The sequence below is a fragment of the Cyrtonyx montezumae genome, unplaced genomic scaffold (assembly GCF_038088225.1).
Source record: "Cyrtonyx montezumae isolate F1298 unplaced genomic scaffold, pur_monq_1.0 scaffold_4, whole genome shotgun sequence".
Classification (NCBI taxonomy): domain Eukaryota; kingdom Metazoa; phylum Chordata; class Aves; order Galliformes; family Odontophoridae; genus Cyrtonyx; species Cyrtonyx montezumae.
In genome coordinates this window covers 12,779,856-12,796,162 of record NW_027072045.1, presented here as the reverse complement: position 1 = coordinate 12,796,162, position 16,307 = coordinate 12,779,856, and the positions used below count along the sequence as shown (strand labels likewise).

General features: G+C 39.8%; 1 protein-coding gene across 2 annotated transcripts in view; it reads left to right on the top strand.

Moving 5' to 3' along the window:
* TET1 (tet methylcytosine dioxygenase 1) overlaps window positions 1-6,029 on the top strand; it is a 57,285-nt gene extending 51,256 nt beyond the window's left edge. For both annotated transcript variants that reach the window (XM_065746217.1, XM_065746216.1), the window contains one exon: window positions 4,319-6,029. In XM_065746217.1, coding sequence (XP_065602289.1) covers window positions 4,319-5,460 — 1,142 coding nt within the window. In that variant the 3' untranslated portion in view covers window positions 5,461-6,029. The remainder of the gene's footprint in view (window positions 1-4,318) is intronic.
* The last annotated feature ends 10,278 nt before the right edge of the window (window positions 6,030-16,307 follow it).

The window sequence follows — 16,307 nt, the reverse complement described above, 5'->3', positions numbered from 1 at the left end:
TCCTCTGTGGGACTTTTCAGTAATGAAAAGTAGAAAGGAAAGGAAGCTGGGGAATAGACTCTGATTAGAAGGGAGAAAACAAATCTATGGCATTAAAATACAGGCCGTCTACCTTTGGAGAAGTGGAGACTTAGCCTACCTGCTGAAATTTTGAGTTTTAATTTGTGAGATGCATGGTGATAGATCTAATATGAGGAATGATAATCAAATACAGTTAGAAGAATAGCTATGCTTTCTAGGAAAAAGATTGCAAACAAAACCAGAGTCCATTCGACATGTCTGTGATTTGTACCCAGCACCCTGAGTACACATTTCTCTCAGCAGAATCAGGGCAACAAATAGAATTTTGCATAGAGCAAAATAGAATAATAAAATCAGTATTGTTACTCTCCTAGGAAATTAGACAGACACTGAGTTAATCTTCGTGCAAGTCTGGGAGACGCAGTCCAGGCTCTGAAACAAATATAAAGGGACTTCTCAGGCCGAGGACACCAACCAACAGTAACTCCAAAGCAATTATTAATAACTTCCATCGTGCTCAGGGTGGACTGGAAGTCTTGGAAGGATTAGAGGACTCTGACTTGTGAAGGAGTTCTGAAATTGTTTGCTCTCACTGAAAGCAGTTTTGAAACATTGAAATAGCCACCACCTGCCTACCTGCACATGACATGTAGTCAAGGAAGGAGTGACTTCTTTATTTGAAAACCATGCCTTGAACTAATGGTATGCTGTCCAGAGATGTGCTGTATGCTTTGGGAGTGCAACGTTTTATTCCCTTAAACATACAAAAATAATAAGAGAACTGTGTAAGCAAGTAAGCTTCCATAATTTGTTTGGGCTTGAAAGATTCAGGTAATTTAAAAAGGCCACAGATAATAATAGGACTGACAAATACTCAGAGGAGAGAGAAGGGTTTTCAGAGATGGAAAAATCAGAATATGAATTAAAACATTTTGCTTCTGTCATGAAAGTTTTTATCACGGAGACTGTGACAGTGGAATCTCTGAAGGTTCTGCAATGGAACACAACAGTTTACATCATTATTTCTGACTCTAAAAAGAAGTCAACACAGCAAGCCTGAATCTGCAGATGGCACGTATTGCTGCAGCCAGCCAAGATTAATAACTGGAAGCATTTATGCACATTGTGTGTGCTTCCTGCACAGGGCAGTGGCTGAATTTCACTGTAAAGATCTCTGTTCTGGCTCTTGCTGAAAATGTAAAGATCTGAAAATGTAAAGATTATGAATTCAAAGTATTATAGCACTGACTTGCACATACAGCTTTTTGCCGTAATAGGGGATCAGTCCTTTGGTTGATTCTTTCCAGTTTGCCAATGGGAGGTGTCCTTTTAGTCCTGAGGAATAACGAGTCTGGCAGAGATCAGTAGGCTCAATGTAAGAACGAATCAAACAGCTTGTGAAACAGAGGAGCTGAAATTAGATTATGGAGTAGTCATCGCTCCTGATGCTAAACTGGAAGAAGCAATTATTTAATAGTTCAGTATTCTTCCGTATGAGCAGTGGCCATCAGTTCTGCTCGAGCCTTTTGAACGTTAAAGTAAAAAAAAAAAAAAAAGAAATGGTTCAGGAAATAATTAAAGTATGGAAAATCTGACTTAGGGGAAGGTTACTGCCTGTAGTTCTAGGTAAGCAGTGAATAGAGGACTACTTAGAGCTACCTTAGGCATGTCTAACACTGATGCTCAACTTTGTACTAAGAAGAAAAGAATATGTGTACTGGAAAGGAAAAAAGTATTGATGAATGGTATGTAATGTATTCAGTTTACTGGTGAGCACAAGAGTTTAGAGAAATGGTTTTGCTTTTTAAATATGAAAAAGAATATGTAAAATATGCAGTTAGATGAGAACTGTTGTACACACAGCCATTAATGTTCTAGGCCATGTGAAATCAACACTCTTCAGCATAGGCTTGGGTGGATTTTGGAGTCATGAGGCTGGCTACTTGGTATTGTCCATTACTATTGTTCATTACCCACACAGTATCATTTTTTGGAAGAGATTTGGCCATCGTTTCAAATTCCCCAGCTGGAAAGAGATTGCTGTAACCCGCATGTCTTCATTATACAGAGAGTTGGAAATTGAAAGTGATGAGACAGGACTATCTTCTGGTTTTGCCAAGCAGCAAAGACGATAGCGAGGAGGACTTTTACAGTGCTGAAGCTAGCTTAGGTCTGCCTGGTAGTAGAGCACGCGTATGTGAAGACAGTCTGAATCCAAATTCTGCCAAGGCTTTTGTAGAAACACTGTATGTTCAGTAGGGTGTGTTTATCCCGTCAGTATCAAGCAGCACAACTTGCTGCTTGCAAACTTGCAACATCTATGTTGGTGCTGAGAGCATTCAAAATCCTAAATTGCTACAAAATACATAGCAAAGATAAAAACCACACATCCTTCCTTATCTATCATGAACCATATTATTCTGGACAACTAAACTTTAGAGATGACAGTGTATTTTTGTCTCCATAAATACTGCCGATTCTTCTTGGCCTACGTTATGTAGAACTGGAGCTGAGCCACCACTTCAAAGCCACCTTCTCAGCTGCCCACAGCAGAGTAGTACTTTAGCCAGCAGATCCTGTTGGAACAGGAGCTGTTCCTGAGGAGAGATGCTACGTGATCTGAACCTGTGCTGTTTCCTCTATCCATACGTTTGAATTAACTTCTGCTTATTAACATCTGTAATTATTTTCCTCCTAATGAAAACATTCTCTGACTTTTGTTCAGTCTTACTTCCAAAGGAACGTGTAGCTCTGTATATTACCAAAATAAATAGTTTTGTATCTAACACGTATATTCCTTACACAGAGAATACTGGTTCTAACTGATGCTGTTAAATGAAGTTTCAGTGTCCCAGATGGGTCGTGATATTGCTGAGCAAGTAAAAACAGCAAAGCAAGAGGAAATTCCTCTCCAAACAGGACTTCTGATTTAAATGTGCATTTGTTTCTCAGTCACATGGTGCAAGATACAGTTTGAATTACTGTCTTTCACACTGACAATCTGCTGGTTTAAAGTTAAACCGGTACAGAACCCAATCTGATTTAGAAATGGATTGCTCCTCTCTTCCGCTAAGTGTGCTGCCGCCTTGATCTCTGCTGCTTCTGGCAGCAGGTGGGGAGTTTGGAGGAAGGCATTGGTTCCAATGTGTTTTGTTGTTTTTGGTTTTTTTTTCCTTAATTAAATGAAATGCTTTGAGTTTGATTTCATGAAAAAGAGTTGATGTAGTTTCCTCGTGTCATCCTCAATTACAGTATTTGTTTACTAACAATTTTGTGTTTTTTTCCCTAATTCCTGAAAGAATATTTTCTAATCCACAACTGTTTATAAAATAATAAAAAATAGTTCTTCAGTATTTGGTGAAGCAGTTAAACGTTGTGTACTTGTGGAACAAAGAAACTACACAGAGCTGGTCCTTTGTGAGAATGAGGAAGAACTCTGTGATGTACTGTTTAGACAGCAAAACAGAAGTAAAGCAGCTTTAGGGCACGGTGCGAAGCCCATCAGTCAATGGAATTGTTTTCCACTCTCTGTGGACCCTGGCTGAACCTTAACTCGTGACCAGAATGAGTCATTTGAGGGGAGAACACAATTTTGTTCCACGAATGAGCAGAACTGCAGTGGCCCAGGACTGGAAACGGGGAGCTGGCATAAACTGAACCAAGTAATCCCCCCAATATTTGAAATAATGATTGCCCATGAGTTGCAAGATGGAGCAAATCAGATGCTGCAGTTGGAATTTACCTGCAGTGTGTTGCCGGGTATGTCTGGATTCTAAGCAGACAGATGCTAATGCCCAAATTGTAAGTCAGTAGCTTTTTTTTTTCTATGATGGACAGGATCTGTAAGCGTGCTTTCTCCTTCTCTAATAATCTGGGGGCCAGTCATTTTTGTTGCCCCATAGGCTTAATTTCAGACATACATTTCAGCAGCCACCTAAAATCTTCTGCATAGTGCTTCCTGCTAGATCGAGCAGTGCTGAAGGTCTGGTGGTAGTGCAGCAGCTGCTGGGCAGCACCTGCGTGAACCACAGCTGAGCGCTGAATTGATTTTATCTGCTTATTTCATCCCATCCCTCTCTGAAATACCTTTCTGTTTTATATACCAGATGTCTGGCTGGGAATGGCTAAGGAAGTAATTCAGTAAGGTAATTACGTATGCAGTTTTCAGTTAAAAATCACCTTTTTTGAAAAATGTATTGTCACCTCATATTAGAAAGCAAGCCTGAAAATACTGTAACAGGTGCATTTGGTTAACTGATAAGAAGTACCTTAACACTTTGGTGTGCATTTCTTTTAGGGAACAAAGCAGATGCTTTAAAACCTGGGATAAAAACGGAGACTTCTGATCACCTCTGTGCCATGAAACATACTTCAAACACTACTAAAAATTGCTCCTTATTAAAACAGTATACGGCTTCCTCCCCTTTTAAGGTGGACAGTTTACATCCTTATTCATCATTAGCACATAAGCCTGGCATAACAGCAGTGACTAATATTCAACAAGATTTTTCAGTTCCCTACGGGTATTTTGAATGCAGTAGTAAGCAACCTCACATGACACCTTATATTAATTGTAAGAACTTTGATGTGTCTGTCAAAGATTATACTGGAATTTTGCTGAATGATAAGATGAATGGTGTGCCACCAATTCTTCCAGAGGTCACTGCTCCAGGCCCCCCAGCCCACAAAGATCCCCTGCCCAGTATACTTGAACATCAGCCAAACAAGCAGAACTGCCAGCCTCAGTCAGACAGTTCTCTTCCTTCACAGCTGATCAGCTCTTGCGATTTGTCAGTACAGTTAAGCTCCCCAGCAAAGGACGCGGTTGGAAATGCAGCTGACTGTTCCCACAGATGCCCGGTGGAAAAGGGCAGCTCCCATGGAGAACAGACGTGTGATTTGGACTGCGCTGACGAAAAGCAGAACGGTGCTCTGGGACAACCAACTGATTCCGAAGAAAGAGCCGAGGAAATGTGGTCAGACAGCGAGCACAATTTTTTGGATGATGACATTGGCGGCGTAGCCGTGGCACCTTCTCATGGTTCTATCCTAATCGAATGTGCGAGACGGGAGCTCCATGCTACCACACCTATCAAAAAACCCAACCGCAATCATCCCACGCGGATCTCCTTAGTTTTCTACCAACACAAAAACTTAAATGAGCCAAAACATGGTTTAGCCATGTGGGAAGCAAAGATGGCCGAGAGGGCGAAAGAAAAAGAGAAAGAAGCGGAAAGATTAGGAGCAGAGAACACCGAACTGAACTCTGGCAGCAGGAAAACAAAGCAAGCGAGTGAAAACAGAGAGATTTTTTACGAAGACAATGAGTTCAACCAAATCCCATCACGCAGAGCATTAACAGTAACTAAAGATAACGTAATAACAGTATCTTCTTACGCCCTTACGCGAGTTGCAGGGCCTTACAACCATTGGGCATAGGCTCTAGTATCAGACGCCTCCTCCTGGTGCAGCATTACACAGTGTTTCTTTAAGGTGCTGTTAAAGAACAAGTCTCGTGTCGTTTACTATTTGCTCATCTCAACCATTTTAAGGCTGAGGTAAAAAAAAAAAAAAAAAAAATGGGGGGGATTTCTTCTTAAACTGTGACTTTAACATTTGGTGGTGCTCAAGCACATTTTAAGCAAAAAAAAAAAAGTTGTATAGTTTTAATACATTCTAAAAAAGATTTTGTTTAGGTTATTAACCTTGATTGAAATCATTCAGTTTATTACCTTTAGGAATTTATATTTTGGTGCTTTAAATCAAGTCTGTTTACTACGAAAATCATTTATAGGGATTTTAACAGGTTCACATTTTATGGTGTTAAATCAAGTTATACAGTAATAGCTCTACACAGCTCTTGGTGCTTAACCACATCAAACAGTTAAAATAAATAAGCTGAATTATTACTTCATGGTGCCATTGCTTTAACAACTTCCAGCCATTGCTACGTAGTCCAGATTACAGAGAAACCTTTTAGAAAACCAATGATTCTTGTTCTCTAGGTCTGTCCTTCCGTACAAAATGAAGTTACTGATGGCTGGAAGTTGTTTTTAAGCTGTAAATATATATTTTAAAAGCACTTTCTATTTTTAAAATTAACTTGAAATAGTATAGTATAAGGATCATATTGTCTTAAGGTTTGTGCATACTCTACAGAAGAAATCATGTTATTCTTGCTGTGTAGAGTTCCATATTGTTACAGCTGCAGTATGTATGCTAATAGTATGTGATTGTTTTTAGACTTGCCCTTTTTTGTGGAAGATTTTATTACATATAAACGACTTATAAATACAGAAACATTTTATTATTTGAAAGAGAGTGTGCAAACATGAAATTAGGAGACATCAATGCGTGTGTTGCTATTGAGGAGTTATGATTTTTGTTTTTTAAAGGCAGCATTTGTTACGATTTCTTTGAGCAATAAGTGCATAAGTCTCATTCATTTGGAACATTATAAGTTAACGTGACAACCAAATGTTCCTAAGACCTCAGGGGTAGAATCGTTTTGGGATTAAAAAGTACCCCCTAGAGTTGCCTTATTCTATTCTGAAAAAATATATATATATTAATTTGAGGAAAATATAAAGGAAGTGTTGAAAAAGAATAACATTTCTAATATTTAACAGCAAATTTTTCATTGAGAAGACCCATCTGTAACATTCACCAGCTGAGTTCAGGTTTTTTACAGAACCGTTTTGTAAATTTTTAAGTGATTTTACACATTTTGAGTAGAAAAGGTCGCATTCTTCCTTCCGAGCATACAGATTTTGTTTTCCGGTTCTCTTGGAAAAGTATCATATCATGAAATGAGTATTTGCCAAACCGGAGAGAAAACAGGCACTCCACTGCTTTTAAATGCTGTAGCATCCCACTCTTCTTTCTGATTCTCCTCTCCTATGTATTTCCTTTTAAACCTTATTTATTTAAACCAATTACCAAAAGGCAATGTTAGCTAAGGACTGACCTCGTCCTGCAACTTCCTCCATGAGAACAGCTCCACATAGCTGTGCCTGCCAGTCCGAGCCAAGAGCACTGCTCGAGCGAGGCCTCCTCTCCTGACTGACAGCTGCAGGATCAGGCCCCAGAGACAAAGCTGTACCTTAAGTCTGCCTCAGAGTCCTCCCGGCTGGGTAACCCACAGGCATAACGAGATCAGAGTTCTCCAGGGTGAAAATTTGCTAATAATATACTTGATATTATTATACTGTAGTGGTGCTGTAACAGAGGAACGTGAATTTTCTGGGTCTCCTTTATTTAAAATCTAGACAAGGTGCTTTTTCCTGGAAAAGTTGAACTGTAAATGCAGTGTTTACAGTTTCGGTACGAAAAGTACCTACACGGTATTTTTAACGTCTAGTGCCAGTTAGGACCTTGGTGCTACAAACACTCAAACACGGCCGTCGATCGTTGAGACCGTTCTCCTGTCTAAATGTGCACGCGGTGTTCGCAGGAGCAGGGTCTGAAGTAGCAATCACTATACCACGACCCGGGGTTCAACTGCACGCATTCCTGTCAAAGCTGACAAAAATGCTGATGGCAGAAGGTGGCTGAATTGAACCCCTTCTTTGTACCTATTTTAAGTAAAATTTGTAAAAACCGGGTATGCTGCAAATCTTAGTTCAGAGCTTAATATTAGTTAAAATAGAGGATATGAAGGGATTGTAAATAATAATAAAACAAAAACGATATTACACCATCATTTTGTACCAGCAGTTTTATGCTTCTTGACTACGTAATACACAGTATACATCAAATCATTATGGTCTTTTGTGTGCCTTAGATTTCCATTTTGAAACTCGTATATTTCTGGTGAGCCTAAGACTATTAAGAACTCCAGCTGTCCACACAGTAGGTAGTACTGTACGTTCTGTAGCTACTGCATTCACGTACTTGCTATCTGAAAACCCTTGTCCAAGACCACGAGCAATCAAATTGTGTACAGGAAATACTAGTTGACCGGTTTCACTGGTAGTGCTGACAGCTTTAGTTTGTGTAATACAAATTGAAAATACCGTTCAGCACTATGAATAACAACTTTTCTACATAAACAGTGTTATAGAGCCATCTACTTACCATTAGAAATGCTCCACTCATTAAAGTGGATCGGTTTCACTTGAATCGCCCCCTGTATGCATCCAGGTTTAACTTATGTATCATTAGAAAATGTTGAAAATGTTCCATTTAAAACCAGCAGCTTCCCACAAAGAAGTGAGAGAGAAGTGAAAGGTAGATCTGAAAGGATACCTCCAAACACAGCTTGTGGCAAGTCGCTGCTCAAGTGACAGCACAGTAGAATTGCAGCAAGTTCAGGTCTACCTTATTCAAAGTGGCAGTTTTGTGAGAAAACTATATCTTAACACGATAGTAATGCTATTAACTGATAGGTGCTAAAACTCAGAGTTTCTACTTATTAAGATTCCTTATATGAGAAATATATATCATCTGTACAATAGGTGCTCTTTCCTCAGTTGTCTATAATGTAACTACTTTCTCAGTGTGTATCTAACAGGCAGGTTAGCTGGCCACTTCTGTTTCCTGCTGTGGCACATAGCAGGTTGTGATTTAAGAAGTTAGTATTTTCTAATGCTGTACTGCGGTGTGAGAAATACAACCATTTACTGTTTTTACAACTGTGTGCTATTTATTGTAACGTTTCAGAATATTTATCAGCCTTGTATACAAACTATGGGTTTTTTGGTTTTTTTTGAGTAAGGTTTTCATTTTTATAACCGTATTTGTCTGTTAAGATTTGTAAATCTGTGGGTGTATTGCTTTCCTTCACAGCCCAAGTTGCTACTTGTAATTTGCTCTTACCTTTTAACAAAGTCCTTCCAGGATGGCCAGATCAGAAACTGGATCCAAAGGTAACGTAGATGGTTAGGATTGTACTTGGTTTCCAACAGCTGGCATTATTCCTGGTGGGGAAAAAACAAAATGGATTTAGGTATGGGCTGCTGGTGGGATGAGGTTGCCTTTGGATCCTTCTTCACAGTTCTCTAGCAACAACTGTTGAGACCCAACATGGGACACTTTAATTTTCTGGGAGAGATGTCTCTCATCCTTTTCCCCATTCGGTCCAGCAGCACCGCTCTGCCTCTGCTGTGAAGGAGAGAGGAGAGAGTAGCACGTCCTGCAGGAGCCAGTTCTGTGCGACATGCCGCATCCCTCCTGGGTTACTGCACTCATGCCCCACTAAATACTGAATTTTGCCCACAGAGGTTCTTTGTTACTGTTTGTAACATGCTATCGTGCATTACAGAAAGCAGCAAATTAAACAAATCTTAAATTTAAACAAATCTTTTTAGTCACAAGATCCAAAAAGCTTTGTAAGAACTTACAAATACCAGTGACATTCTGGCTGTAACAGTTGTATGCAGTTTTACTTTTTTTTTTTTTTTTGCAAGGACTTTCTAAGCTAACTCTCTTACTTAGGAATAACTGCTGTTAGAAGTACTTCTCTGTACTTAGAACATGAAATCACTGTAGTATCTTAAGTAACGTTTTATGGTAAGCATGGGTAAATTACAGCTTGGTTAGTACTAAAGAAAACCTGTAACATACAACTGTTTGGGTTTGTTTTTTAAATAACTTTATAATATCATTGCAGTATTACACTAAATTTGGTGGGTTACATTTGGATTTTGTCTGGGTCGTAGTTGCAGCCCTGCTGAGTGCACTGTGGTCATTTATCAAGCTTTCATGCAATTTTCATATTTAACTGGATGGATATGGGTACAATTGACCAAAGTCTGTGCAGACTCAGACTCTTGCAACACTTCCACAAGGAATAGCTCTTGCAGGGATGGATGCAGAGAGATCTGGAATCATTATACTTCTGGTTAAATGCAGAGGGTATGTTAGTAGCACTGGAAGTAATTCCTGCTCTTCTTCACCTTGAGTTTCACATGTGCGAGCAGATCTCTTTCAGTCATGTTCCAGGCTTTACATTCTTGACAGCTTTTTAGACTTTTCTTCTTTGATAGATTATTTGATTACAAAAATTAATTGAAACACTCTTGATAAAACTGCATCTTCATGATCTTATATTTAAGACTTACGGTTTAATCTTGTTCTTTAATTTCCTATGGAATTTCTCTCTTTGAAATCAGCTCACTTTATCAAGCAGTCAGCTTTGTAATCTTTTCTTGTAACTATATACATGATTCCTTTCTTCTACTTTCTTCTCTCCCCACCAGAATACTGTAACTTAGGCTAACGAGAAGGAATAACCACACCCTCACATATACAAATACTGAAACTGCATGTCTGCTTCTCACTTGCTGTACGTAACTGCAGTTGTATTCACGCAGTGTTAAGTGAGCTCTCTTTCAGGTCCATTGTGGTTATGAAAATTCAGAGTGAGGTCTTTGTGACACATCTTCCATAAAATTGTCGGTGTTTTATTTCTGGTGTGTGAGGAATGTTGCCCAACTGTGCCCTGTGATTGCAGATCTGAAGTAATTTACAGATAAGGAACAGTCCAATCACATGTGGAAATACTGTCTGGCTTTCTTCATTTTTTCAGGCAATCTGACTTTCAGGAGAAAGTGAGAAGGAATATTTTACTGTAAAAAGAAAGTGTGCATTGACTGTTGTGACACCATGGTACTGCACCGCAATCTTGGCATTTTAGCATTGTTTCTAACCAGCATGTGTCACCATGTCCCACAGCCGTGGATGCATGAACACATTCATCTGCTTCCATAGCTTTTCTGGGGACAGTAATTGTTGCTTTGTTCTCTGCCTGAGTATGTCAGTTTGTTTAAGGAACAATAAAAGAAAGCAAAAAAAAAACAACAGAGGAGGGGGAGAGGGCTGGTCAGCATGTGTAGGCAGTTGTAGGCCAATACGTAGAGGGTACAGTAGTTCTGAAACGGCCTTCTCTGTTCACATGGAGTGGTTGCTAGGGTACTTCTTTACATGGACACTTATTTTGGTACCTCTGATTTTAAATACAAAAGCTTTTTAAAGTCCATGATGCATTTATGTCCTTCTTTAACACGATATGGAGAGGTTACTTAGTGGAACAGTACACAAACTGGTTTCATGTCTTCTGCCGCTATCTGACCCTTAGTCAGCTCTCACAAGTTGTCCACGTGGTGCTTCAGTGTGTTGCTGCCAAATGTAAAGATTTACATTTGAGGCTTTCTCCAAGACCAAGGGTTTCTAATAGTAATGTATACTCAGGCGTCAGTGTACATAGAGGTCACTTTTTTTTCCTAAAGCATTTGAAAATTGATTTAATGTCTATTTTACTATTGTCCTATTGGAACACTTCTAGTCGTGTCCGAAGAGTGAGCTAAATTTTTTTTCTTAACGCTTTGCATCCTTACTTGCTAAATTAAGATAGCTCTCGTGGTAATGCTGTGTCCGTGAAGAACACTTGACGTGACTCATATCGATGGGTAGGCACTCCTTTCTGCCCCATGCAGCCAGCACCAGGTACTACAGGCAGCTTTCCCATCCCATGGTCTCTTTATGGATCATTGCTGTGGTGAGCTGTCAGCCCTACATGATGTTGGAACCAGATGCTGAGTGCTTTAAGCACTTCCAGCTGCTCCAGAAGTCCTTCCTAGCACTGCAGATCTGCTTCAGTACTCTGCAGCAGGAGTGCAGATGTCAGCCTGCTCGAGCAGCTCCACCACCTGCTACTGCTTTGTATGTTAATCACCCAGCCTTCATCTCAGGAATGTCAGAACAATTTATTATCCACGTGTCTGTTCCAAACTGCTTTCTTCATTCACCCTTCATTCTGTATAAGGCAGTTGTGTTTTTTTAAATTCATGTCCTGTCATAGAGAACCCAGAATACTGTAGTTGAGTACTTTTTCATTCCAAGAAAGGACATTTCAGAATCTTTCACCCATCAGTGTTTTGTTTTTTTTTGCTTCTTAAAACTCTTGCAGTTAACTTCAGGTCTCCTGCTGTAGCTGTCACACTGTTACATGTGGATGTTGCTAAACAAAAGACCCTTTGCTCACAGCACTCACTCTCCAGAGTGGAGAACTTTTCCTCCTGTTGCTAGCACCTCTGTGCAGCAAACCCTCTTTTCTTCTGAGTTACTCCAGCAGCTCTGCCCAGGCCCTCACACAAGGTTTGGCAGACCCTGCACAGTCCTAATAGGAGTATTTCTTTACATCTTGCAGCTGTATTCCTGTGCAGAGGTCAGTTATCATCCCTGTGAGAAACCCTAGTGCCATGCATGTTACATGCCTTAGCTGCCAGGATTGCTTGGAAAACTAGAGTGGAACAATGGACTGTTTTCGTGGTACTTCCTCTGTAGCAGCAAGTGGAACTGAGCTGGAGCAGAAGATAATTACATAGTACCTGCCTTTGATAAAAGGGTTAGAGGGGTGCTGGCATTGTCTTTCAGAGACATAAAGGCTTTAGGATTCATTTTCCAACGTGGTTCATCCCAGCATTGTTCATGCTGCTTCACCATGTACTCCTAACTTCAGTGAGTAAAGATATAAGATGCTCTTTTGTGAATTCTTCTAAAACAGCATCTTTTCTCTTTTCTGCTGGACCATTATATGTGTCATTTTTCATGGACAGCTATACAAAAGTGCTAGAATCTTCCAGCAGTGTACTTGCAGTGAATGCAAGATTGGGGTGCTAAAAGAACTTCATGAAGGTGACTCGTTCTGTGTGGTGTGACAACACTGTTCGTAACGCTTTGCTCACCCTACCAGCTCTCATAAAATGAGAGGACAGGGGCTGCAGACCTCAAAAACCTGTGCCTGTAACAGAGAGTTACAGGTTTCAGCAGATGAACTGAATCCAAAGAAGTGCTGCTGCAGAGGTGCAGGGATCGTGAGTTTGATGTTTGGTACTGCAGTTGTTGCCACAGAACATTTTAATGCAGTTGTGGAAAGTTTTGTGGTCTTACCAGTATTTTATATGTACGTCTGTAGTTTTATTATGTTGTAATGGAAAAGGGCCTGGGAGTTTTTTGAAAAGTCAGAATGAAGGTTCTGATTCTTGCTTATACTTCTGTCCTTTGCACCACGTTAAAAGGATAGATGCCCACTGAGCTTATATCCTTTGGAGTAGCCCATTATACTGACGATGGTTAAAAGGTCATTAGTATAAACGGGAGCTGTTACCAACGGACCGATGTGTGCGGCCGTCAAAAATCGATGTCCCGATAGCCCTATTTTGTGAGTGCTGGCCAGTAACATCCAGATTGTTCTCAGCTTAGGAATACAGGTTGAAAAGAAATTTCTCCAACCTGTTCTGTAACAAATACTTACAAATTGGTTTATACTGGCTGTCCTTTTCCCAACCTTGTCTACAAAGAGAATGTGGTAGAAGATTTGTACCTCAAAATAACAATTTGGCCAGAGATCTCACAGAACTGTCACCAAGACTATTTCTAAGCTTAGGTAGTTTTTCTTAAAATACTTCCTTGCTTTTATTGTTACTTGAACCTTGTACACAATTACATAAAATGGGGCTGTGAGAATGCCTTTCTGACACAGTCCCCAGCAGGGTGTGTGGTGCTGTGTGATGTTGCCACACTGGGGTAAGTTTTGAGAGACACAGCTCAAAGCCACCATTCTGTGAGTGCCCTCAACACAGCACTCAGAGTGCTGGCACTTCCCTGCGTGCTTGTGCCACGCAGAGCTTCCCTTGCTGCCAGTGGCAGCGCCATCCCTGTACCCCTGTGATAAATGTTTCAAAAAGATTTGAGGAAACAATCTTCTGTTGTCATTTGTTAATTTCTAAAGTGCTGTGATACTGCAGAGCCTAACGAAAACACACTCCATGCTAACTTTGTGGATGCCAGACTGTAATCCACGCGACACAAGAGGCAGTGTCTGAACATGATGAATCTCTTGTCCTGTAAACTAAAAACAACTGCAGGCAAGAAAAGCAAATACCGTATCCCAGCGCCACTGAAAGAAAGCCAGTTCTGACCAGTGCAAACACTTAGACATTTTTGAACTTCTGTTAGGAATTATGCTAAGATAACTTGTTCTTTTTAGAAGAGACAGCTCTTTATAATGTGACAGTATCATACCAGGTTACATATGTTGTTCAAAATCTGCTATCATAAAAACATCAGTTTTAAGGACATGCCGTGCTAAATTGCTATGGCTAATGATTTCTTTCCCAATTTAATAAAATTAAAAGATTAACAGTATGCCCCCCCCAAAAGTCATTAATTTCTGTCTTCTCTTCTCTCCTTCCTATCTCTTTCCCTGTTTTTCTTTTTTTCCTTGGGATGCATTTGATATTTATTTTTCAACTTTGAGGTTCTGGATTATTTCATTTAACAACCTACTGTATTTAGATCTGAAATATAACTTTTATAAAGCAAAAGATGATGTACAGGGAGAAAAAAATCAGAAAGAAAAAGCACTTCATTATGTCACCGTATCTACAGGAAAAAGTGTAAAAATGACTTCTTTTCTCAAAAAATATCTGGGGCCTGATTCTTTCCTAGTATAACTGAGCATAGCTTCTTGAGAGTGGTGGAGCTCTCAAGAGTTAACACTAGCTGAGAAACTGAACCTTACAATCTTCTTTGCAGACAAGGGAACCCTTACCAGCAGTACTTGAAGACTTGTGAGTTGTGACTGCATGTTACTTGAAAGATCTAATTAAGCTATGTTTTTTGGTGCAAGCAGTTGTTGTACATGATTTCATGTTTATGTAGCAAGATGCATTGAAATGTTGATACTAGTATTGAAACATACATGTAAAAATTGTTGTTGTGGAAATTGTCTGTTCTGTTCTATTTTTCTTGTGTGTCTCATCTGTTTAGAACGTAAACTTTCATTTTTTTTATTGTCCTAACTGAATAAGGCTAAATGAATACTGTAATTGAAAATATATTTTAAATCTTGTCATGAGTTTTTAAAAAGACTATTACAAATTGTATCATTCCTGATTACACAGAACTTTGTGGGTGGTTTTAAATAAATTTTATACTTCTATTTTGCACTTAGTCGTCTAATTTTTCTTTCCTGAGGTGTGAAACGTGAACATTCTTGTAAAATGCTTGGAGAGGTGGAAAAAAAGGTTGTTTTCCCAAAACAAACCAGAACAAAATCATACTGAAGTAACTAAAGATTGAAAATCTATGCAACTTAGAACAAAGCTAATGCCCTTCTTCATAATACGTAATGTTATACGCTTATTTGTGTGTGAATATATACATACACAAATGTATATATAGTGTATAACATTATTTACCATTTAAAACACAGAAATCACTCACCTGTCTGGTTCCCTCTGTTGCCTGCCTCCCTTTCCTTGCACACTACTCTGACCTGTCCCACACAGGGCCGTACAGCAAGGCAAGCTGTCAGAAAATCCCAGATCTGAAAAGAACAGAACAGTTTGTGAAGGGTCGTGAAAACAATGACTCGCCCTCCTACCAGCCTTGTCTGGCAGAGGAAGGTTACGGGATCATGACTGCAGCTCTTTGGTTCCCATCAGTGGAAGAAGTGCAGTTTTTATTTGCTTCAGCTCAGAGGTTACATTATTTTTTCCTCAAGACAAATCAGACCATGGCTCTGGACAGCTTTACTATGTGACATTTCAGTGCAGAACAATGTGAGGGAGAAATGCTGTTCTTTAAGTCTAAAGGAGGAGAACAACTCTGAATGTTCGCATAAATTTAATAGCAAAAGCTATCTGTCAACACAACAGTCTTCCAGATACCGGGAGCCTCGCAGAAGGCAGAAAAATGGTGCTATCCTCAGGCTGCAGAAAGTCCCTGGCAATGTAAAACTCATTACATGGCACAGTGCATCTAGTCCCTGGGAGCTGCATGTGGTCATGCAACAGGAAGGCCTTTACCCTGCTGTGTCATTTGCTGTGCTTTTAGAGGATAATCATTAATGGGTTTTCATAGCAACAGATCTCCCTAACTGCCCCAGTCCATCTCCAAGCAGTGCTATCAAGCCTTTCAAGCAGTACATGTTGCTCAGACTGATACTGATACAGCCAGTATCCTTATAGCATGTGGACTCTGAATGGAATGCACCCCAAGTATCTCCAGTTAGTTCTGCGTGATGCAGGAGAATATCACATCCCTGATACCACTGCATAGTGACAGCCTGCTGAGGAGTATGTTATTAATAAGTTATTTTTTATGAGGGTCACTATTTAACAACTGTTCAACCATGATGTATCTATTATGGCATGTAACTCTCTACAAAATAATGTACAGTGGTTTATTAAAGAGTAATACTCAGCCTGTGGTAGCACAGATTGTGCCTCTGAAGCACATGGTTTATTGAGTCCTTACAAGCACCTCACCCTGCTCGTGTT